The sequence below is a fragment of the Gouania willdenowi genome, chromosome 21 (assembly GCF_900634775.1).
Source record: "Gouania willdenowi chromosome 21, fGouWil2.1, whole genome shotgun sequence".
NCBI lineage: Eukaryota > Metazoa > Chordata > Actinopteri > Blenniiformes > Gobiesocidae > Gouania > Gouania willdenowi.
Window position 1 is genome coordinate 27,149,198 of NC_041064.1, and position 24,212 is coordinate 27,173,409.

Sequence of the window (24,212 nt, forward strand, 5' to 3'; positions counted from 1 at the left end):
CTAAAATGCTGGAAAAGAAAAACACCAGATTATATTTATTTACCTCTTTTATTTGCATGAATAGTGTTCCACTATAGGCTGAGCTCAACATTGTTTGTTTAGCAAAGGAAGACCTCTGTGGTTTTATTGGGGAAAAGAAATCCCAGCAGCACATGACATCTGTTGTTACTTTCCATAGAGACCAGCATCACTAGGAAGAGCAGTGCGGTTATTGTTTGGCAAACTCTGCTGTGGTGCCACAGGAAAATTGTGGCTCTTTAAATCATCACTACAAATCAAAAGCCAAGCTTCGTAAGAAATGTGGTGATCTAAGATTTCCTTTTTTAGGATGGCTGGAAATGGTGACGTGGATATACAAGGCAAGCAGTGGCAGAGGCTGCTGAGGCGGCATCGTGGGCAGAAAGTCAAGGATGAAAATAATGGTGTCATGAGTGGAGGGAAAAACAATATTTTCCTGCAATTAAAGCTGAACATCGGGTGAGTAGGTGAAATGTGGTTTGAACATTTTTGTTATACTCTTTGTAATATGTGTAACAAAAATACAAGAGCTCTGTTAGTATGCTTATTTTTTAACTGAAACGAGTAAATTGTAATTTCATACACACATTTTGCTTAGTAAATTAATAGCTTTGTGTTTCATGTTACCTAAAATCATGTTCGGATTAATGTTTACATTTGACAGTTCTATAACTGTGTAGATTAACTGTGAACTCTTGCAGTTTTTCAGCTGCATTCTAATTTACCTCTGTTTTCTCATTCATTAGCTGGACTGAGTGGGTGCTAGATCCAGCAGAGGGATTTTATTATGTCTGGATACAGGTCATGATATTACCCATTGTTTACAATTGCGTAATTATCATTTTAAGGTACATTTTGCAAATTTACATACTTTTTAAAGAAATGATCACTAATCCTCAACCCTTTGACTTGATGTCAACCCCCCAGAACCTGACATAGACTTTTTTTTTTTTTTTTGCAGGACTTGTTTCAGTGCAATAGCACTGAACTACCTCCCTGTGTGGCTGACTCTGGACTATCTGTCAGATGTCATGTATATCGCCGATATGATCATCACTCTACACACTGGTAAAAAAATTTTCTTGTCCCAACTTTGTTAAGAACTTCAACTAAACAGCAGGGCACAGATGGCTGAAATGAGCACATATCAGAGAGTACAGTGGAAAAAACAAAACAACTTGCTGGCTGGATGTAAAAGAACTGTGGAAAGCATTTATATCTACAGAATATGTGCAGATTTATTTGGAAACAATTTTGTCAAATGAATATGTGGATGTATCAGATCAAAATATCATATTGGGGTTGTAATAGGCATATGATAACCAATGTGTTTGCTTTACCCTGACATGTCGGGGTGAGAGAGTCTGATGCCAAGCTAGGTATGTTCTTAGTCTACTATGGTTAGGCAAATGTGAATAAGTACTCTGTTTTGTCCACATATTTGCTAATTACAGCTATGAGCTTCACCTTACGTTACTAGAGATAGACTATGGTTCTTGACTTGAGTAGCTTTGGCTAGGCTTGGAACAAGCCTGGACTAAGGGTCGACAACACAACAGACTGATAATTTTTCATTCAACACAATGTGGTTGAATAGTTAATGCTAATGATTATGAGGGGGAAGCTGACATAAAAATGAAGATGGGCATGGAGGACCGACTAAGTGAGAACACACAAAAAAAAAATACATACAAAGGGAAGAAACACAAGTACTGGATCTCCTGAACTGATTCATCATTTACTATAATTTTAATAATGCTTTTAACATTAGATGCAAAGCTTAAGGTAAATAACCCTCTCCTCTTTAGGATACCTGGATCAGGGCATCCTGATTAAAGACTTAACCCGCCTGAAAGACCGCTACTTACACTCTAAACGCTTCCTACGAGACCTTGCTTCACTGCTTCCCACTGATTTTCTCTACTTTGCCTTTGGCATTCAAACTCCGCTGGTGAGGATCAACCGGCTCTTGCGTTTGCCAAGGCTGAACGAGGCCCTGGACCGCATGGAAACGAGGACCTCTTACCCCAATACCTTCAGGATCTCCAAGCTCATGATCTACATCTTTGTGCTAATCCACTGGAATGCATGCCTATACTTCGCACTCTCCAACTACATTGGCTTCGGAAGTGACCGTTGGGTTTACCCCAATATGACTGATCCCCAGTTTGCATCCCTGCGACGTCAATATTTCTACTGTTTCTGGTTCTCTGCCCAGATTTTCACTACAGTTGGGGACACACCTTTGCCAAACAGGGAGGAGGAGTATTTGTTTATGATTGCAGACCTGCTTATTGCTGTGTTGGTGTTTGCATCAATTGTTGGTAATGTTGGAAATGTCATCACAAGCCTCAGGGACCGTGACAATGTTTTCTTCCCTGACCATGAGCTGGTAAGTCAAAATAATGTCAGATAAAGAAAATCATTAATGTAGGAAATTGAACTTTATGTCTTATTTTAGGTAAAAGCATACCTGCAAAGCCATTATATCAGCAAAGAGCTTCGTCAGCGCATTGACAACTGGTACCAGCATCTTCACATCAACAAGAAAATCATGCGAGAGAATGAAATCCTGCAGCATCTTCCCGTCCACATGAGGACAGAGATCGCTGTCAGCGTTCACCTCTCTACACTGTCTAAAGTCACTATATTCCAGAGCTGTGAGAAAAGTCTGCTAGAGGAGCTTGTTCTTAAACTAACTCCACAGGTCAGGAGATGGATTTCCATTGGCAGTAAAACTGTTGAGAAAATTTGGTCAGCACATGGTACTTTCTGGGTCTACGCCCATGTAGCAGCTAATACCATTAAGATCTATAGGAGGACCAAAACATACCTAAATGTACAAAGTTAAAAAATTTAATGGCTTTTTTGTTTTTAGGGATGATCCAGAAAAGCTAGGCATAATGCACATATGCAGAGTGTTTAAAACTATGAGTCTTGTTCATTAATCAAGGTTTTTGTAGAGAGTCAAACATGCACCTTAAGTATGAATACATAATACTTTTTACCTTGCAGGTGTTCAGTCCAGGGGAGTATGTCTGCAGAAAAGGAGACGTGGGCCATGAAATGTACATCATTAAAGATGGAAAACTTGCTGTTGTCGCTGATGACGGGATAACACAATTTGCAGTGCTGAGTGAAGGAACTTTCTTTGGGGAAATTAGCATCCTTAATATCAAGGGTGAGTTAAGTCACACCCCTGCTTGCTGCACACAATCCTATAAACAGACCTATTTGCCAGCAACTTTGCCTTGAATAGTGGAGTCCTTGGTTATAAGTTATATTTGTGACAAATAGTGAAACAGTTTTTAATAATTAGCCAAATCTGTGGTCAAGCTTTCAATGACTTGTTAAGGCAGCCACTGGGTCAAAAGGAAACATAATTAACACATTTAAAGGAACCATTTGCCTTCTGTAGTTCATCGAATCATAACTAATCCCAAAAACAATGGATAAATGAATATTTATCCGAGCATAATAAGATGTGTTGCCACTGATTTTGAAATAAAACTGTATATTTACACATCTTATCATGTGCTATGTTTATGTAATTTCTTGGTCTGTATTTTTGTCCATATGATGGTTGAAAGGGATTTGTCTTTCTTTATGACAAGATCATGTGTTTGTTGTGGTTTGAATGTTGTGTGTTAAAACGATGGAAATGGAAAAGTGGTTACCAGTGTAGAAGTAGTAGGCTAATTGTTACTGAAAAAGTAACTCTGATCCACATCAAGACTAAAGCTGTGTTTAGCTGACTTAATATTACATATTCATCAAAACATTGGCGATTGAAGCCACAGTTTGTGACAGAGAGGTGGATGTTATGAAATGTATAACATTACTGTAGTAGTACAATGAAATGCATACATCAACAGGACTCTTGTGTTAAACTGGGGCTTCCTTTTGATCCTCACTTTGTCTTCAATTGTTTTTTGCAGGTAATAAATCCGGCAATCGTCGCACTGCCAACATCAGAAGCATTGGTTACTCAGACCTGTTCAGCCTCTCAAAGGAAGACCTGAGAGATGTGTTATCAGAGTTTCCAGCAGCCAAGAGTCACTTAGAGGAGAAAGGCAGGCAGATACTGACCAAGATGGGCATGTTGGAAGAGAGTGGGGAGGTAGAGAAGAAAGAGGCAGAGAAAGTTGACAAAAAGATAGCAAGAGCGGAGAACAACCTCGAAGTCCTTCAAACCAAGTTAGCAAGGCTTATGGTTGAATTAGAGTCAAGCAACCAAAAGTTGCAAATAAGGGTGGAGCAGCTGGAGTCAGAGGTAGCTGCACTGCTGGCTTCACCTGGAAACAGGGAGGAAAGGGAGATTATGCAAGGCAGAGGAGAAGGCATCGGTGAACAGGTTGAATTTGAACGAGAGGAGGCTGAAGGAGAGGAAGAGAAAAAGGAAAGCTCTGATGAAAAGCTGATTGGACAGGGGGACAACAATGCTGTGACTAAAGATGGAGATGGAGAGAGTACTAAAAGTAAAGAGAATGTTGAACGGATAGTGGAGGGGACACAACCCTTAACTGGAAGATAGATGTGATCTTTTAGGGTCCCCAGCTAACTTACTAACAAGGCTAGTCCCTTCAGCAAGGTAAGCTGAAAAAAAAATTCTATTTTAGGGGCCTATACTACAAAGCTAGATATTATATCCTGGATTTATCTACATCAGCAGGCTTCACCTAACCAAGCGTTGTCAGTCAGACAGAAGCTGTAATACAAATCTCAATTACAACTTGCCAAGTTAAGCGAGTTGAATTCAGCCTGGCTACATGCGCGCTCTTGTGACAGAGGTAGAGATTAGACCAATCACAATCACAGAAGAACTGTAGATCAATTTCTTTACAATTGAGGAATAAACCTTTAAAAATGTGAAAAATTTAAATCCATAATTCAGACCAAAAACCACATTGTTGCTGCAGTAAAAACAGCAAGTAATTAATGCAGAAATTGATGAGTGTTAATGCTTACATTAGTGAGATTATAAATGGAGAATAAACAGACTCTTTGATGTGTTTCACTTTCACCTTGTCTGTCATCATGTTTATTAAAGGTACTGTCACGGGTAGCAGACAGGACCCAGTTGCAGGACAGTTGAAGGTGATCCTCAGCCTAGTTCCTGACAGTTACCTGAAGTGAATTTTAATTGCAAGCTATATGAAAATATAATATATAATACTAGAGGTTGTTCATTTTTTATTCTTTTAAAGTGCTTGTTCAATAGCCAGGAGGAGAGAAAAAAAACACTCATCTGTGAGACATGATTGCCACATTTTTGTTCACCTCAGATTCTAGTAGGGACATTGGGGCATTGCATCTAGCTATGCCAGTGGCCTGGCCGATGGGTACTTCTATAGCAAATTTTTCCCACTTAATCGCTTCATGACCTATCCAGAAAAGAAAGCTGAATAAAGAGAAAAAATCAGTCTCACACAACAAGGAAATACCAGCACATTGTCACATTTATTTACCAAAATAATAATGACGCTTGATTAATGTTAATACACTGTACAAAAGACAGTATTTACATTTTTATTATATAAAAAATTATAACTGAATTAAAACATAACATTTTCTATATGTACAAAGTAACACTGTCACTGGGGTGGTATGAGATATCATCATGCGACAACATTAAAATGTTACAAGATGTCAAATAAAATCATGGCTCTTTTTTTCAATTGTATTTTTATTTTAATTTTTTTCATGTATTTGTATTTACAGAAGCGGATAAGGGCCAACTTTGATAAAGAAGTTGCAAATACAGAATAAAGTTAAAAGGTCGAGAATAAAATGTAACTGTCGAGATTAAAGTGGAAATTTTGAAAATAAACTCAAAATACAGTCTTGTGATAAAAGTTGAACGTTTGCTAATTAAGTCAAATCTGCGGAAGCGAACTAGGGCCAATTCACCATATATGAAAATTGTCTCCATCAAAACTGGCCCTAATTTTTTTTCTGTACAGCTCCTCAATAGCCACAGACTGAATGCGGCCTCCTCTTCCAAACTTAACTGGTTTTTCCTTCTGAACAGATTACGTTTTTGGCAATATCTCAAGTCCTTAAAGAGTAACTAAAGCCCAAATCCACTTTTTTCAACTGAATACATACTGTATGTGTGTGCATCCATGACTAGTGTTTGTGAAAAAAACACTTCTGTAAACCCTGGTGCCGCCCCAAGCCCAAAGGTGCAGCCAGGCCGGCACCAACAACGGGAGCCAAGGAGCCCCAGGACACCCCCCAACAACCGAGCTGCCACCCCAGACAGCCAAAAGACCATAGGCCGAGAGGCAGCCACCGCCCCCACACACTCACCCGAGATAGCCCCAAGGTGCCTGTGATTGTAGTGACACATCTCAGCTGTGAACTCTCTGCACAACACTGACCAGCTGCCTGACTAGGTGTCTCTTACTGCGTTAGCAGTAACGCCCCTAAATTAAGGCATTTTTTTAATTTCCCCCTAGCGGCAGGTCAGCAGAAAGCAGGAGTTTAAATACTTCAAATCGATTACAACAGTCTGTTTATGAGCTAAAAGAGAAATATTCTCTTTGTTATTAAAACCAACTTCAAAGTATATTTTAACGCATTCAATGATACACAGCATTTAGTAGCTGGTCACGATCTAATGTTTGTTGTCATCTGGTAAATTGGCCCTCGTCAGTTTCTGTTGATTTAACTTTATTAGCAAACCTTCGACTTTTATCACAATATTGTATTTTGTGTTCATTTTCAAAATTTCAACTTTAATTTCATCTTTTTAACTTTAATCTCAACATCATGTTTCAAGTTTAGTCTCAAAATCTAAACCTAAATCTTGACATTTCAACTTTTTCTCTATCAAAATTGGCCCTATGTGTTTTTGTATTTTTTTCATCCTGTCTGTATTCATCCAGCCATAAAACTCCGTAAAGAACGGACTCTGCTCCATTTAGAAGAAGGTGTTTAACATCCCAGACAGGATCTCATGTGGATTGCAGACACAATGCTAGTGTACACCTGTATAAACAGGTTTTCATCATCTGCGTTTTTACCAGAAACAGGGCTGGTAACCACAGCCTTGAAAAAGGAGGAAGTCTGATCCAGCTAAACGAGGTGGACAAAATCTTCAGCACAAAGTTACCCCGCCTCTCCACCAGGGAGAACAAACACAACATGGCCTCAAGGTACACCATGGGAGCTGTGCTGCTCCAAATAAGGCCAAGAGAATGATAGAAGTTGTGTATTATTCCAACAAAGCATACTGTATTGGGAGTTATGTTTGTTACAAACTGCAGCGGCTCACTCAAATATTTTTGAAAAAAATGTAAGAAGAGTTGTGAATTTGTAATCAGAAGAAAAACTGCTAAAATAACATTAAATTCACCTTATCTCTAAATAAAAATACAAAGATTCAAAGAGTACTGTGATTAATAATGGAATCTGTATTCCTGACTGTTCTTTTTTTTTTTTACACTTTATTTTCTCTGTGTGAATGATTCAGTAATTGTTTTTAAAGTTCTAAAAGCTTAAGAACACTCTGAAGACATCTTGTATGTCTTCTTTACAAGATGGCTCTGGGTGTGTGACTGCGGACCTGCTCACTGAGAGACTCCCGCTGATGTTCTCAGCTGTGGCTGCTCCTTGCTTCTGTCCTCAAACTGAAGGTTGATTGGCTTACCGGGGCAGAGCAGCGTCCTGGTAATTGGAGTCACTTTTGCTCCAGCAGGATCTGGCATTACCTTAAAATGCTTCACAAGCTATAATACAAAACAAAGTATACATTTTTACCATGAAGTATTTTAAAGTGTTAGCACAAATGAAGAGTAAATGTAACAGTCAGTAATTACTAACTGCTAAACTGATATGTAATATGAGTGAGATGTCTCACTCATGTTATGAAAAAGAACGACCGCGTTTTACAGGAGGAAATCCTCTTATTGTTAAAGAAAAGGGCGATGTCTGGCATTTCTCCCGCACTGTCAGGGCGGCTCTTACTGGTCCCCAAAAAACGGGAGGCCTTTCTTAAGCCCAAAAGTGTTCGGCGGTGTGCATAAGCAATGTGTGGGACAGCAGGGCATCTGCTGGTCATGAGCCCGGAACGCACTGCGTTTTATTACGTCACCGTTCTGACAGTGTGTTTCCTGATAAATGCGCCTGCACTCCTCGTAATCGGCCCGGTTGCCTCCACAGGAGAGAATTCCAGCTGTGGCTGACACTCATGCTGGTTGTCCGTCATGACGCACAGAGGTCTGTGAGCACACCAGAGAATCCTGTCTGTCAAGACGCACAGCGGATTGATGATCACACCTGAGTTTGCGGGGCTCTACGTCCACCTGGCACACCCCGCTTTTTTTCTGGTGCAAGGGGTGCCTATTGGATGGGCACCATCACGTCCAGGAAGGTGGTCCACCATGGCGCGGTTGTACGGGAGGGCGATCTGTGAGAGGTCGCTGGGATGTGTGCCTCCAGCACTCCGGCAATCAATTACTTGAAGTTCTCAGCGGTGTTTCTTGAGCTGAGGCATTTCCTTCCATTCCTCACGGGCCACCATGTGCTGGTGAGGATGGACAATACGACCATGGTAGTCAGTTGCACCTGCTAGCACGCAGGCTGATCCTGTGGAGATGTGGACGCCTCCTCTCGCTGAACGCAGAAAATCACGGAGAGAGCTGAACACATGTACGGCCCTGCTGTCCAGGTGACACCGTTTTATGGGGAATAGATGCTACACCGGAGGCTGAGCCGAGGTGGATCTGTTCACCGTGGAGTAAACGCACAGTGCGTGCTGTTTTTACTCCCCTTCACAGCTCGGGATAGACGTGTTAGCAGCAGCCTCATTTGTTGTGTCCGGTACGCGTTGTACGTGCTTATGTGGATATGACAGGGTGCTTCAGGAGGAGCGACTGGCTCTTCATCTCCTGACTTCCGCCCCATAAGGGGTAGCCTGTTACTAAGCAACGTCTGTCACACTGGTTGGTGAACGCAATTGCTTTGGCTTATACGAGTCAGGGTCTGCAGCTGCCTTTTGGTTTGCGTGCACATTCGACTCGAAGTTTAGCCACATCCTGGGCCTTGTTCAGGTGTCTGTTCAGGATATTTGTGTGGCAGCATGTTGGTCCTCGCTCCTCACTTTTGTTCACTTTTGTTCGGTTTTACCGGCTGAATGTCTCTGCTCCATGTGTGGCATCGGTACAGTGCTCGCCCTGCGAGCTGGTGTAGCATGCGATAAGCTCGTCTGTATTACGGAAGCTACCATATCCCATTGTGAGACATTGAAACGAACGTTGTGAAAGAAAACTATAGGTTATTTGGTTCTCTGAGTAATATGAGTGAGATGTCTCACTAGACAGCCCTTCTTGCTGAATGAGTGAGGAGAGGTTTGCTTATTTGAATGCCGCTGTATTCCCTGCCCACTCTACTTATAGTAGGAAGGATTACCAGTGGCAGATGAATACATTTCACCCAGCCAATCAGGATTGGCGTTATGAGATAGGGGGCTTCTTAGATATTGACGCGGAGGCTTATATCCCATAGTGCGATATCTCACTCATATTACTCAGAGAACCGAATTTATGTAATAACCTATAGTTTTTTTTACACAAAAACTTCCAAACTCCTTAATAAAACATCTGAGTACATCACCAAAATCATACATCCTTACCCTGGAAAGGAGGAGGTACATTCCAGCTCAGCCACCCGTCGACCAAGACATGCTCGGACCCCAAAGCCAAATGGCACTGACCCGAATGGGTGCTGCTTCAGCTTATCATCTCCTCCTCTACTAAGCCAGCGCTGCGGCAAGGAAGGACGTTGGGTTTCAGGAAAAAACTTTTTCATCATAGGACAAAACGGCATAGTGACAGAGGTGGAAGAGCGTCTGAAAGAGGGACCACAAAGATTTGCACTTTGTCAGTGCTGCCACAATAAGGTTTTGTCTCTGAAAGTTTTCATTGTGTTTAGAGTGACTTGAGGTTATTGTGTACCAATGTACCTGGAAAGAAGCCCACCTTGAAGGAACAGGCAAACTCTACTCAAAAAGACTTGACAATGTTTTTAGTTGAAAGACAGCAATTCTTTAGGTTCTGCTCTACAGAGCTGAACTTCACTTATCTTACCTTTTTTGGGAAAATATGATCTCCCACCACAATCTCATCTTCGACAGTGAGGCGAGCGTTTCTGGCACCACTGGGTACAACCCTGAAGAGCACCAAGGAATCTAAAGTCCACTAAATGTTATCTTCATGTGTGACCTCATAATTCGAATAATTTTCAGAGATGCTTTTGATTTACTATAACTTTTGATAAAATCCTGCTTATCCCTTACTGATAAAATTATGATCTGCTTATCATAAAAACCACTGAACCATTGATGTTTTTGCTGCTTGTGTGTAAAAAAATAATCAGTACATGATTTTAGCTGAATGCATCTTCCTGATCAGATTTAGAAGTTATGAACACATACGACTGAACTGAGATAACCTACTGTAGCTTTATGTATTGGTCCTGTAACCTAGAGCTCCCAAACATTCAGGTGCAAGAATATTGCTAAGGCTTTCTGCAGAGGCTTTTATTTTGTAATTGGAACCTGTTTACTGATTGCTGCAATTTTACAGAAAATTTATGATCACTTCTAATTCTGCCTTAAAGCAGGACAGCATGACTATAAATCTGACACAGACAGGCTTAAACTGCAGAACACATCATCCCTAACAGTAAAACAGGACGCTTAAGACACTTTACATTGAAATTGAGATACTCTGTAGATTTGCAGTTCTTCAAGCCAGAGTCAGGCTTGCTTTAGACACATGAAACAAGGCAGCAGTCTTTGCATGCTGATTTTTCATTTTAAAATACAAACTGCTTCTAACCGGAGAGTCTCTCTGATGATTGCTTTCAGAAAAGGCATCTGGGTGATGTCGCTGCTGTCCGGCAATTTGTCTCCAGGACAAATGCTGATCACTTCTTGGTACAACTGCTCTTGGATCTTGGACTCCGTAGCCAAGTGGTACAGGGACCAGGAGATAGTGTTGGAGGTCTTCAGGAATAAGGAAATGAAATCAGAGACAGTGGCATTTTTTGATATGAACAACATGGACAGCCGCCCAGGGTGTAACTAGAGATACAATTGCATGTTACTTGGAGCCTGAGAAGCACAAGCAAAACAAACTTAAAACTAGTGAACTAGTAAGCATGCTAGGTGGACGCAACATGTTTATGAAGTAGTAAAAGTAAGATATCGACAAGTAAAGACATTTGCTGCAGCACTTGTGAACTAGTGATGCTAAAAATATGTACTAACTTACTAGTGTAGGGAAAATATAAGCACTAGTTAACTAGTTAGGGAAACTAAAAATCATGTTTTAGGAAAAGTGTGCACTGACTGAGGATTCCTATTGGCTGCTCAGTCCAAAATGAAACATGACAACCAATGAAATCCCCTGCTTCATTTGCTTCATAGTTTGCTGTAAAAGGCACACTTGCATGTTTAGTTCTATTTGTGACTCAGATTTGTTTTTGTCTTTTCAGTTTGAAGCTTTTTCTACAGTGCATACGGAAAGTATTCAATAAAATGAAAATAAAAAATAAATTAAAAATTAAAAAAAGCAATTTAATTCACTTTTTTCCTCAAAATTCTACACATAACACCCCATAATGACAACTTAAAAATGTTTGTTAGAGATTTTTGGCAAATTTATTAAAAAAAACAAAACAAAGAAATCACTTGTACACAAGTGTTCACAGCCTTTAAGATCAAGCTCAAAATTGAGCTGAGGTGCATTCTTTTTCCACTGATCATCCTTGAGATGTTTCTCCAGCCTAATTGGAGTCCACCTGTGGTAAATTCAGTTGATTGGACATGATTTGGAAAGGCACATACCTGTCTATATAAGGCCCCACAGTTAACAGTGTATGTCAGACCACAAAACAAGCATGAAGTCGAAGGAATTGTCTGTAGACCTCCGAGACAGGATTGTCTCAAGGCACAGGTCTGGGGAAGGGTACAGAAACATTTCTCCTGCTTTAAAGGTCCCAATGAGCACAGTGGCCTCCATCATCTGTAAATGGAAGAAGTTTGGTTTATCTTTCAACAGCACAATGACCCTAAGCACACAGCCAAGATATCGAAGGAGTGGCTTCAGGACAACTCTGTAAATGTCGCAGAGTGGCCCAGCCAGAGCCCAAACTTGAATCCCATTGAACATCTCTGGAGGGATCTGAAAATGGCTGTACACCGACGCTCCCCATCCAACCTGATGGAGCTCGAGAGGTTCTGTAAAGAGGAATGGGCCAAAGTGGCCACAGATAGATGTGCCAAGCTTGTGGCTTCACATTCCAAAAGACTTGAGGCCGTAATTGCTGCCAAAGGTGCCACAACAAAGTACTGAGCAAAGGCTGTGAATGCTTATGTACATGTTATATTTTCATTCTTTATTTCTAATAAATTTGCAAACATTTAAAAAAAAAAGTTTTTCATGTTGTTATTATGGGGTATTATGTGTAGAATTTTGAGGGAAAAAGTGAATTGAATCCCTTTAGGAATAAGGCTGTAACATGATGAAATGTGGGAAAAGCGAAGCGCTGTGAATACTTTCCGTATGCACTATATTAGTCCCACCTCGGTAAAGTTTCAATATACCTCCTGATGATAGAGGCATCTGATAGGAGTAAAATGTATTATTCATCTAAATATAAAAGTACTATCCATGACAAAATACCTAATTACAAAAATATGTGTGCGTGAACAGCAAGATGCAATCTTTAGGAATAGAGGGAAGTGTGTTGTAGACCTGACCGTGTCCACTCCTGCCAGCAGCAGTTCAGTGATACTGCCCAGGATCTCGGTCAGTGTCATCTTCTCACTGAGCAGCAAGTGAGTGAGGTACGCTCCCTCGATGCTCTGGTCCAGCTGTGCGCTCTTCTGGATCTCCTCCATTTTTTTCTTCACCAGGTCCTCGGCTGTAGGACACATTCAAAAAAGTGATTACTAGGTGGGGATAAAGAGCCTCTGTGATCAAGCAATAACAGTGTGGTGGAGTCACATCCTGATGACCTGAAAGTATTTGATAGCACATCAAACCCGGGCATCAAGTCTGAACTGTAGAAACCTTAAGTTTGTGAAGACAGTGATCTGTAACATTATGTTCTAAGTGACAAAGCTGGCAAGTCGAGTTTAGTGTTATTCAAATCTGTTTTTTTTTTTAAAATTTTTTAAAACTTTTAAACAACATGTGCATGATAACTAAGCTAAACTAAACTTGATAACTCACCCGGGGTTTCCACTGCTCTCCGTTTGAACGACTGTGACGTCACGAGACAGAGCAGTTCTCGCAATATTTATATAATCGCGCGAGAACGCGGTTAAATGTATGTGTTATAAACGCAACAATAAACAGGTCAGTGTTCCTAACGAAGGAGAACAAGAAAGTTGGACTCTGGATTTGTCATAGACACATTTTTTAGCAACAGCCAACAGAGAAGAGATAAAACTGCACCAGTAAAACATGAACTAAATCAAAGTTGCTGCACTTTACAGTGCAGTTACAGTATGAGGGGAATCAATATAGTGGATGTGAATTTGGTTTTACACATTATGACGTGTTGATGTATTTACTTAAAATATAATCTGAAGTGTTTTAGTTTGAAAAGTAACCCGATATTTTATTGCGGAGTACGTGCTTAATTTCCTGTTTAGCTTCACTTGCTCTGTGCTGATTGATGCGTCGTGCTCCGGTATCGGCCAGAAATAGAAGCCCTGCGTATATCTGGCGCAGGGCACCGGACTGCCGCATCTGGGAAGGAGCTGACACGGACCCGGTGGAAATAAACACATAGACTAAAATGGAAACCTATCAGCTCCGGTGACGCGGCGGTGACGTTCTGCATCGGAGCCACATCCAGTGGAAATTGGGGGTAAGCGGTAAAATGTTTATGCTTACAATGTTATTTATTGCCGACCGTTGCTCAGGTGGTAGAGGGATCGTCTTCTGATCCAAAGGTTGGGGGTTTGATGAAGAGGACAGGCACAATTAATTTACAGTGTGGATGTGGAGTGTCTGCTCTGATCAGCAGGGCTCGATTGTGAGGCTGTTGCTGTGAGCCTCTTGCTGTCCTCACAGCAGCGAGTGATAGTTGTTTTCATGACTCTAAAATATCTGAAAACTCACTCTTGAGCCAGACCAGCTGGGAGTGAGTGATGTGAAGTGCCCATGTAGGAGGCCTGTCTGGTAGGAGCCCGGCCCATCCGCGTGGCGGGCCACCGGAGAGGGTAGATGGTGCAGACGGGCACGCGGCACTGCGGGCCCCAGGGACGGGCCGAGCAGCACAACCGGAGACCCCCCGCGGCACCCCCCTGAACCATGCCGGCCGTACGGAGCACGGCGGGACCCCCCCCAGGCGGAACCAGGTACCAGCCACATCCCCCAGCAGCCCAGGAGGCGACCCCCGCCGCCAGCCGGCCAAGAGCGGCCCGCCCCGCCAGAGCAGGCAGCGGCCAAGCAGGAGAAAGGCCAGCTCCCACACCAGGGCCAGCGCAGGCCCGCACGACACCACGACATAGCACCCTCCACAGGTGGGTGGCCCCGGCCCCCCCGAAGAGAGAGGACGCCACCAACCACCCAGGCAGGGCCACCCCGCCAGCCACAGACCGACAGGCAGGCGAACCCATGCACCCCCAGCCAGGCACCGCAACCCCACACCAACGTCGCCAGCAGAGCACCCCCCTCCCACGGAGGCCACTCGCAATCACCCACGCGCCGACACGAGACACCCCCGACGCCAGCACAGCCCGGAGGACAGCGGGCCCCAGCCACCAGCCCCACCCCACCTAAGGTGATGCGGCACCCCACTGAACCGCAGCCAGTCCCCGGGCAGACGGCGGGGGGGTGTGCCCAGAGACGCCGAACCCAAAGTCCCACCCCCGCCCAGACACGGCACCCACGGGGCCCGGCGCCCCCAGCCAGCAGACCAACCACTCCCGACGCGGATCTGCCAGGACAGGAGCCACACCCACCCAGCACGACCCAGGGTCCACAACTCACCCTTCCCTCCCCCCGAAGCTACACAAGACGGCCCCTGAGGGTCCCCCAAGTGAGCCCCCGGGGAGGGCCCGGCCCACCGCGCCAGCGGCACCCTCAGCGAAGGCGCACCCCAGGGAACAAGGCCAAGGCGCCCAGACCGGCCGGCGGAGGAACCCACCGCAACACCCCGCCACCCAACAACCCAGGACGCAATCGCCGCCCCCAAGAGCAGCCACCACCAGCGCCACCCCCACCCCGGACCCCCCGTCCCGAATCCATGAACCCCACCACCCCAGGCCCCCAGACGAGCCAACCCCCAAGCTACCCACCCGGCACAGCCACACCCGCCCCCCAAGCGAAGGCCAGAGCCCCCCCACCGGCATCCCGGGCCGACAGGAGCCCCCCACGCCAAACCCAACGGGAGAGCAGGCACAGAGCGAAGGCGGAGGAGGGGGGGAGGACAAGACGGGGGACAGAGAGCAAGAGGAAAGAGTGGCAGAGAAACACGCAGGCCCCCAGCCCCAAGGGCCACCCAGACGTGCACGAAGGGGGCAGGAGAGCAACACCAAACCGCACAGGGACCACAAGAGCACCCGAAAGGGACGCACGGCCCCGCAGAGGCACCCAAAACACCCCAGCAACCCACTCAAGCAACCCAGGTCAAGGCCACCCCACAAGCCCATGGAGGTCCAGGACTACAGTTACATCAGTGTGTTATTAAAGAGTGGTGCTGGCAGTTGCTTGCAGGCTAGATCATCAGGCTAAAAATGAAAAATTGAGATTCAATGCAACTAGAAAAGGAGTCCAACGCTCTTCAAAGCAGGTTATTTTATTTTTTCTGAGAGCAGACATCTTTTCCATTGAAATAAATTCTCTGAGGAGATTTCGCCATTGGTTTATGCTTAACGATTTTTCATCTTTCCAATTCAGTGATATTGTTTTTTTGCTATGGTGAGTGCCGCAAGGATGGATTGTGATTGGTTTACTGGATTATCAAGCATAGTCAGGTCTCCTAATAGACATAGATTTGGAGATAGAGGAACCATGCAGTCCAAAATGGAGGACAGTTTTTCAGTGATTAGAAACTAAAACTGTTGAACTGGCGAACAAAGCCATATGGCATGTAAATATGAATCAATAGTTCCCTGGGTGCACTGAGAGCAGATGTCTGTTGGGGAGAAACCCATTTGATACATTTTCTGTTGGGTAATGTGGGATCTGTGGAGGACCATGTATTGAATTAGCTGATGATTTGTGTTTTTAGTCATCTTAAAAGTATTACAACAAATTTCTGTCCAGAAATCAGTGTTCGTAGTGATTGAGAGTTCAGCTTCCCATTTAGTGATTGGTAAGTGATTAGAGTTAGTGTTCAAGAGTGCTCTGTATATTTTTGAGAGTTTTTTTGTTTTTGTTGAGATATTTTTCATATATATTGCCAGTTCTGGAGGTTGTAAGGTGATTAAATCTATTGCTGTATTTTTCTTAATTGTCTCTCTTACTTGTAAGTACTGAAGAAAATTACTTTTATTTATATTGAATGTTTGGGTTAGATTGTTATATGTCCTGAGCTTATCATTTTCGAAGAGGTCTTGGAGATGAATAATTCCGCTCTCTTCCCATGTTTTTAGATAGAGCGGTGTTTTTCTGTTTCTAAAGTCGGGGTTGTGCCAGATTGGAGACAGCATGCTAGTTTTTAATTGAACATTTGTAATGTCCAGGACTTTCCACCACGCAGTCAGGGTGGAGGCAATCAGTGGGTTTTTAAAGCAGTTATGACGTTTGAGGGTCGCAGTGATAAAAGGGAGATCAGAGAGTTTAATATGTTTGCAGTCTAGCTGTTCTATTTCTAGCCAGGTGTTATGGTATTCTTTTGGTTTTAGCCATTCTGTTAAATATAGAATTTGGTTTGCTAAGTAATAATGCATGAAATTAGAGGCTTCCAACCCACCCTCGCTTTTATTTTTTTTGAAGGGTTGAAAGGCTTTTTTTTGTTTTTTTATTCCTAGCATAGAATTTTGTAATTGCAGAATCTAATCTTTTGAACCATTGTGTTGGTGGTTTCAGTGGGATCATAGAGAGCAGATAATTTATTTTAGGTAAGATTTTCATTTTAACTGAAGCTATTCTGCCAAGGAGTGAGATGGGGAGATTGTTCCATCTCCGCAGGTCTTCTGTGACTTTATCCAACAGCGGATCCAGGTTCAGTTTAATTAATTCATTTAAGTTTGGTGATATATTTAAGCCTAGATATTTAATTGTATTTGTGGGGGAGGGGAATTGTGGGTTTTGGGTTGCTGGGTTCCATGAATTTTTTGTTAATGGAAGGATTGATGATTTTGACCAATTAATGGAATAGTCTTATAATTTAGAGAAGCTGTTTATTAGTTTAAATAATTCTTCTAATGAGGATTGGGGTTCTTTCAAATAGAGTAAAATATCATCTGCATAAAGATTAATTTTGTGTTCTGAAATGGATTAGTGGATTCCTTTAATAACAGAGTTCTGACGAACAGCTGCTGCGAGAGGTTCAACAAATATTGCAAAAAGCAAAGGTGAGAGTGGGCAACCTTGTCTGGTTCCTCTCTGCAGTGTGAAGCTTTGGGATGTTATTTTGTTTGTGGTTACTGAGGCCTTAGGTTTAGAGTATAGGGTGGAGATCCATTGTATGAATGAATCTCCAAAGCCAAATTTGCCAAGGACAGCAAGGAGGAACGACCAGTTGACTCTATCGAATGCTTTTTCTGCGTCAAGTGACAAGATTATTGTTTTCTTTTTAGAGTTCTGTGCCATGTTGATCAAATTAAACAGTCTTCTAACAATGTCTGTTGAGTGTCTATTTTTAATAAATCCTGTCTGGTCTTGGTATATAATTGACTGTACTACTTTCTCTAACCTGGAAGTGAGTGCTTTGGAAATAATTTTTATGTCTGTGTTAATAAGTGAGATGGGACGGTAACTTGAGGGTAACATGGGGATTTGTCTGGTTTAAGTAGTAATTTAATGTTTGCTGTATTCATGTGACCTCCTACATAACCTTTATTTTTAATCTCTGTTACTACTCTGAAAAAGAGCGGAGCCAACATTGACCAGAAGTGTTTTAGGAATTCAGCAGGGAACCCATCTGGACCTGGTGCTTTGCCTGTTGACATGCTATCCAAAGCATTTTGTAGTTCTTGTAAGGTTAATGGTGAGTCTAAGGTGGTTTTCTGCTCTATGGTGAGCAGTGGTAGGTTTTAGTTATTGAGGAAGGTTTTAATATCTTCAGGGTCAGGGTTTAAGTTAGATGAGTGTAAATTTTGATAATAATCATGAAAAATCTTATTAATGTCCTGAGGTAAGTTTAAAGTTTGACCTGAATTATCAGAGATTGCCGCTATGAAATAGTTTTCTTAGTTGTGTTTAAGCTGATTTGCTAATTATTTGCCTGATTTATTATTGCAGTCAAAGTTTTTGTACCGTAATTGCTGCAAAATAAAATCCATTTTTTTGGATGAAATGATGTTCAGATTAAGTTTTGTATTTTGGAGTTTTTTCCATAAAAGTTCAGACGGGTTAGCTGCGTATTCTTCCGTAAGTTTTTTAATTTTTTCTTTAATCGTTTTTTTCTGCTATCTGTTCCTGTTTTTTCTTATAAGAAGAGTATGATATAATCTTTCCTCTGATGACAGCCTTGCCGGTTTCCCAGAGTAAGGACGGTGACACTTCCAGAGAATCGTTTGTTAATAGAAAGTCCTCCCATTCTTTTCTTATCATTTTACCAAATTCACTGTCATTAAGTAATGAAGTATTAAAGCGCCACAGAGAGGATAATTTCTGATTAGAGTCACACTTCAGGGTGAGGGATATCGGGGCATGATCACTAATAATTATAGGATGTATTTTAGAGGAAATCTTATGTGCGATGGAATTGTTTGAGAGAAAAAAATCAATTCGGGAGAAAGATTTATGCACAGGGGAGAAGAAGTCTCCATACATCTCCTATTCCAAGATCATCCATGTAATTTATTAATGCTTTAGCAGATCGAGATGGTTTTGTATTTGGGCACCTACTGGATCTGTCTAGTGATGTAGTTACTTGAAATATAATCTAATATAATAAGTGTTTTATTTTGAAAAGTAACCCGATATTTTATTGCGAAATACGTGCTTAATTACCTGTTTAGCTTCATTCATGAACATTTTAAAAATAGTAAAGGGTTAAAGAAGGAGTTATTTAGTCAATTTATCATAGCAAAGAACTGAAGTTTTTTTAACACCTGTCAATGTTTAATAAAAGAGATGATGTAACTCATTGTAGCATACCAACCTGAAGTCTGAAGATCTATTTTCTAACAGGTGCATTGCTATCCAGGATTTGAAAGATAGTGCTCAACAAAAGATAGCCTTTGACACTCATCCAAAAAGGGAATGTCAAAGAAGCAACAAAAGCAGGTAATCGGTCTGCAGAAGATGTAATATGAAGAATTTACAATGTAAAATGGAAATTTAAAAATTCAAAAATAAAAATTCTCAGATGCTATGCTAACTACCTACTCAATACTCACTGTACCTTTCTATATGCAATTCTCTCAATCCAACTGTGCCACTGATTATAGAGTTGACAGGTGCTAGTTTTTATATGAGGGGTGAGGCACACAGTGATAATTTGTGATGTGAATGAATTCCAACTTGAATTTTCACAGTAAAATTTGCTAAACTGAAATGACTGACTAAAATGTCGTGTTTGGACTAAGATCAATCAACAACACTATTTCATACCCAAACACATTCGTTTTCAGCAAAAAAAATGTTGCTTTGGGATTTAGTAACTCTTTAATCAATCATTTCACTGTAAATTAAATAGATGGTTTATTTATTTTTGACTTGACTATTCATGGGAGAGAGTTTATATTTATCAACATTGATTACAAACCACAAATATTATTGTCACTGAGGTACATATTTTGAAATAGACAATACGCACCGACTTTGAAGAGATGATCCCAAGTTGCGACAAACTTTTTCCAGAATGGCAAGTACGGCCAGGAAGACTTTGGAAAGAGGACGATGATCTGGGAGAGTGTGAACATTTCCCCAACAGAGACAATGAATTTCTGTGTTTCTTCAGGCACCACTGCTTCCATGCAGCCCATCCGAGTTTCAAACAGCACTGAGCATATTCCTGTAAGGGAAAAACAAACCACTGCAAAGTGAATGCTCAGCTGACATTACTGTTTGCCATCTTACGCGGCTGTATCTTTGTTCTCAAAGTGAAGTTGATTGCCTCTGATTGAACCACTTTTTTACACAGTCATTTAGTCAAATTGTAGTTGTAGTTTTTAAGCAAACTAAATTTAATTTTAAGGTTACTATAAATAGTAACTTTCATTAAACCATAGTATCAGTTTAGAAGCGAAGTGGTGGCCTAATGGTTAAGGGAGCGACCTTTGAACTGGTGGGTTTGAGCAAGGCCCTTTTCTCTAATGGCTACTCAGGAAATACAAGAAGAAGATAGTATTAGGTTAGAAAGGAGCAGCATTTTACTTTTAGGTTATACAGATTATTGAGCTGGAAAAACGAAAAACTTTAAGTTGGCTTGCATGGACTTAGGACTAAAGACTTTAAGTTGGACTGAACCAACACATTGATTTTAGAAGAATTAAAATAATAAGTTACCTCTATCAATCAATTCTTTTAATGTAACTTATTAACTTAATTTCAAAAAACCTTATTTAGGTGTCACCAATTGAAAACAATTCAATTAAGTTTAACTAACTATTTTTTTTTCCAGTGTAAGTAAACCCTACCAGATTGTGGTTGACCTTTCACTCCCCTGTATCATCATAGATTATACTGTTGTGGTACTGTAAAGTAATGGATTTAAATGTTGTACAATATTTAACAAGTTGGGAAACTAGCTGATTCTTCCTCTGATGAAGGCTAATGGCTAAAGAAGGAGCCAATCAGAGCTACTACGTCAATCAACGCATGCCTGGGGTTGGGCTCTGATTAGTGTCTTGCTCCTGAAGGTTTTTTCTTGTGTTCAAATACATTTATAAGGAGTTTGAAAATGTGTTTCAATAGGTTTGGGTCTGAGGGGGATTTCTCAAGTTTAACATATAAGGACACCCAGTCTCTCTCCACCACGTAGAATGACTTCACTTGTCCACTGCATAATGCTAGGACTATGGGGAGAGATTTGTCTCAAAAATGTTCACAAATAAATCCACACATTCACATGTGTTTTCAGATTTTCACATGTTTTTTAAATCCACAAATACATCCACGATTTTCATGTGTTTTACTGATTCACAAATATATCCACAATTACACATGGTTTTATCATTCATATGTGTGTGTGTTTATCATGAATTATCATGTATAAAACTTCAATTTTGCTTGTGTATTGTGTAAAGTGCGTTTGTGGAACGACCGGCGTGTGCATTTATTTTTAAACCAACATTACACAGCTTTGCTTAGATCCACACACAGAGCTCCCGATCCACATGTGCGGAAAGCCCCAGCATCCACTAGGTGGCAGTATTAAAGTCTCTGCTGAAGATTAATTCCATTTAGAATCAGAATCAGAATCAGAAATGTTTTAATGGCCAAGTACAGTTTATAGGACAGTACAAGGAATTTGTGTTGGTAGTTGGTGCACAAAACAAAAAACAACAAACAAAGAATACTAACCAGCAACAATAATAATAATAATAATCATGATAATTATAAAGGATGAGGGATAAATAAAGGATAAATGAACAAAGGATAAATATATATATATATATATATATATATATATTATATATATATATATATATATGTATATAAAACTCTTCCTCACCCTCCGCGGGCGGTCTCTTTTTTCCTCCAAGCTCGGGTCCTCTACCAGAGGCCTGGGAGCTTGAGGGTTCTGCGCAGTATCTTTGCTGTTCCTAGATACTGCACTTTTCTGGACGAGATGTCTGATGTATTTCCTGGATCTGCTGAGCCACTCCTCCAGTTTGGGGGTCACTGCCCCGAGTGCCCCAATGACCACGGGCACCACTGATGCCTTCACCCTCCAGGTTTTCTCCAACTCTTCTCTGAGCCCCTGGTATTTCTCTAGTATATCGTGTTCCTTTTTCCTGATGTTGAAGTCGCTTGGTATTGCTATGTCGACCACAACGGCTTTCGTCTGCTCTTTGTCCACCACCACAATGTCTGGTTGGTTCGCCATTACCATTCTGTCCGTCTGTATCTGGAAGTCCCACGGGATCTTGGCTCGGTCATTCTCTACCACCTTTGGAGGTGTTTCCCACTTTGACCTTGGGGTTTCCAGCCCATACTCTGCACAGATGTTCCTGTACACTATACCAGTCACTTGGTTATGGCGCTCCATGTAAGCTTTCCCTGCCAGCATCATACACCCTGCAGTTATGTGCTGGATTGTCTCATTGGCCTCTTTGCACAGTCTACACCTGGGGTCTTGTCTGGTGTGATAGATCTGGGCCTCTATTGCTCAAGGCCTGCTCCTGTGCAGCCATGATGAGTGCCTCTGTGCTGTCCTTTAGTCCGGCTCTGTCTAGCCATTGGTAGGATTTCTTGATATCCGCCACTTCAGTTATGTTTCGGTGGTACATCCCGTGTAGGGGCTTGTCCTCCAATGACGGAACCTCCAGCACCTCATCTTCTGTTCCCCATTGTCTGAGACATTCACTAAGCACGTCATCTGTTGGAGCCTTGTCCTTGATGTACATATGGATCTTGAATGTTTCATCCTGGATAGTGGCTCTCACACTCACTAGTCCTCGGCCTCCTTCCTTCTGGCTAGCGTACAGTCTCAGGGTGCTGGATTTGGGGTGGAACCCTTCGTGCATGGTTAGGAGCTTTCGCGTCTTAACATCTGTGGTCTGTATCTCATCCTTTGGCCAGCTTATTATTCCTGCAGGGTATCTGATTACTGGCAGGGCATAGCTGTTTATTGCCAAGGACTTGTTCTTGCCATTGAGCTGGCTTCTTAAGACCTGCCGTACTCGTTGGAGGTATTTGGCCGTAGCCGCTTTCCTTGTCACCTCTTCGAGGTTGCCATTTGCTGTGAGATTCGAGGTACTTGTAACTGTCCTCTGCTATTGTTCCTTCTGGGACTGAGGCCCCTTCTGTGTGGACTACCTTCCCTCTCTTTGTCACCATCCGACCACATTTCTCTAGTCCGAATGACATCCCAATGTCTGCACTGTATATCCGGGTGGTATGGATCAGTGAGTCGATGTCTCGCTCATTCTTAGCGTACAGCTTGATGTCATCCATGTAGAGGAGGTGACTGATGGTGGCCCCGTTCCTGAAGTCGGTATCCATAGCCAGTCTTGTTGATTATTTGGCTGAGGGTTTCAGGCCTATGCAGAACAGCAGTGGGGACAGGGCGTCTCCTTGGAATATGCCACATTTGATGGAGACTTGTGCAAGTGGCTTGCCATTGGCTTCAAGGGTGGTTCTCCACAGCCTCATCGAGTTTGCAATGAAGGCCCTTAGAGTCCTGTTGATGTTGTATAGCTCCAGGCATTCAATGATCCAAGTATGTGGCATTGAGTCGTAGGCCTTCTTGTAATCAATCCAGGCTGTGCTCAGGTTAGTATGTCGGGTTCTGCAGTCTCGAGCGACTGTTCTGTCTACCAGGAGCTGGTGTTTGGCACCTCTGGTATCTTTACCGATTCCCTTCTGAGCTGTGCTCATGTATTGATCCATGTGCCCGCTTATCTTTAGCCGCTATGGTGCCGGACATGAGCTTCCATGTTGTGGAGAGGCAGGTTATTGGCGATAGTTGGATGGACTGTACCCTTTGAGGGATCCTTCAGGATCAGGATTGTGCGCCCTTCGGTTAACCATTCAGGGTGGTTCCCATCTCTCAGCAGCTGGTTCATTTGTGCTGCCAAGCGCTCATGGAGTGCCATGAGTTTCTTAAGCCAGTAGGCGTGTATCATGTCAGGGCCTGTGCTGTCCAGTTTTTCATACCTGAGGCTCTTTCTTGGACGTCTGCCACTGTGATGGTAACTGGATTCTGTTCAGGGAGGTTGCTGTGGTCCTCTCTCAGAGCCACCAGCCACTGTGCATCACTGTTGTGTGCTGCCTCCTTCTCCCATATGCCTTTCCAGTACTGTTCAGTTTCCAGCCTTGGTGGGTCTGCGCTGTTATTGTTACCCTGCCACTGAGCGTACATTTTCGCTGGTTGAGTTGCGAACAAAT

At 42.3% G+C, this 24,212-nt stretch overlaps 2 protein-coding genes across 3 annotated transcripts in view; one reads left to right on the forward strand and one right to left on the reverse strand.

Annotated features, from left to right (window-relative positions):
* Nucleotides 1-228: 228 nt before the first annotated feature.
* On the forward strand, nucleotides 229-4,958 carry cnga4 (cyclic nucleotide gated channel subunit alpha 4). Its single transcript, XM_028435375.1, has 7 exons — nucleotides 229-477; nucleotides 765-866; nucleotides 980-1,086; nucleotides 1,827-2,410; nucleotides 2,480-2,725; nucleotides 3,034-3,199; nucleotides 3,957-4,958. Exons 1-7 carry the CDS (start codon nucleotides 329-331, stop codon nucleotides 4,550-4,552), a joined length of 1,950 nt encoding a protein of 649 aa, XP_028291176.1. The 5' UTR covers nucleotides 229-328; the 3' UTR covers nucleotides 4,553-4,958.
* A 2,655-nt stretch (nucleotides 4,959-7,613) lies between these two features.
* cyp27a3 (cytochrome P450 family 27 subfamily A member 3) overlaps nucleotides 7,614-24,212 on the reverse strand; it is a 44,237-nt gene continuing 27,638 nt past the window's right edge. The window contains exons 4-9 of one of the 2 annotated variants that reach the window (XM_028435373.1): nucleotides 19,975-20,172; nucleotides 12,788-12,951; nucleotides 10,863-11,029; nucleotides 10,110-10,190; nucleotides 9,656-9,871; nucleotides 7,614-7,751 (exon numbers count right to left, since the gene is read on the reverse strand). In XM_028435373.1, coding sequence (XP_028291174.1) covers nucleotides 7,745-7,751; nucleotides 9,656-9,871; nucleotides 10,110-10,190; nucleotides 10,863-11,029; nucleotides 12,788-12,951; nucleotides 19,975-20,172 — 833 coding nt within the window. In that variant the 3' untranslated portion in view covers nucleotides 7,614-7,744. Of the gene's footprint in view, nucleotides 7,752-9,655; nucleotides 9,874-10,109; nucleotides 10,191-10,862; nucleotides 11,030-12,787; nucleotides 12,952-19,974; nucleotides 20,173-24,212 lie in introns of those variants that run through there. The other variant, XM_028435374.1, reaches the window with a different exon arrangement.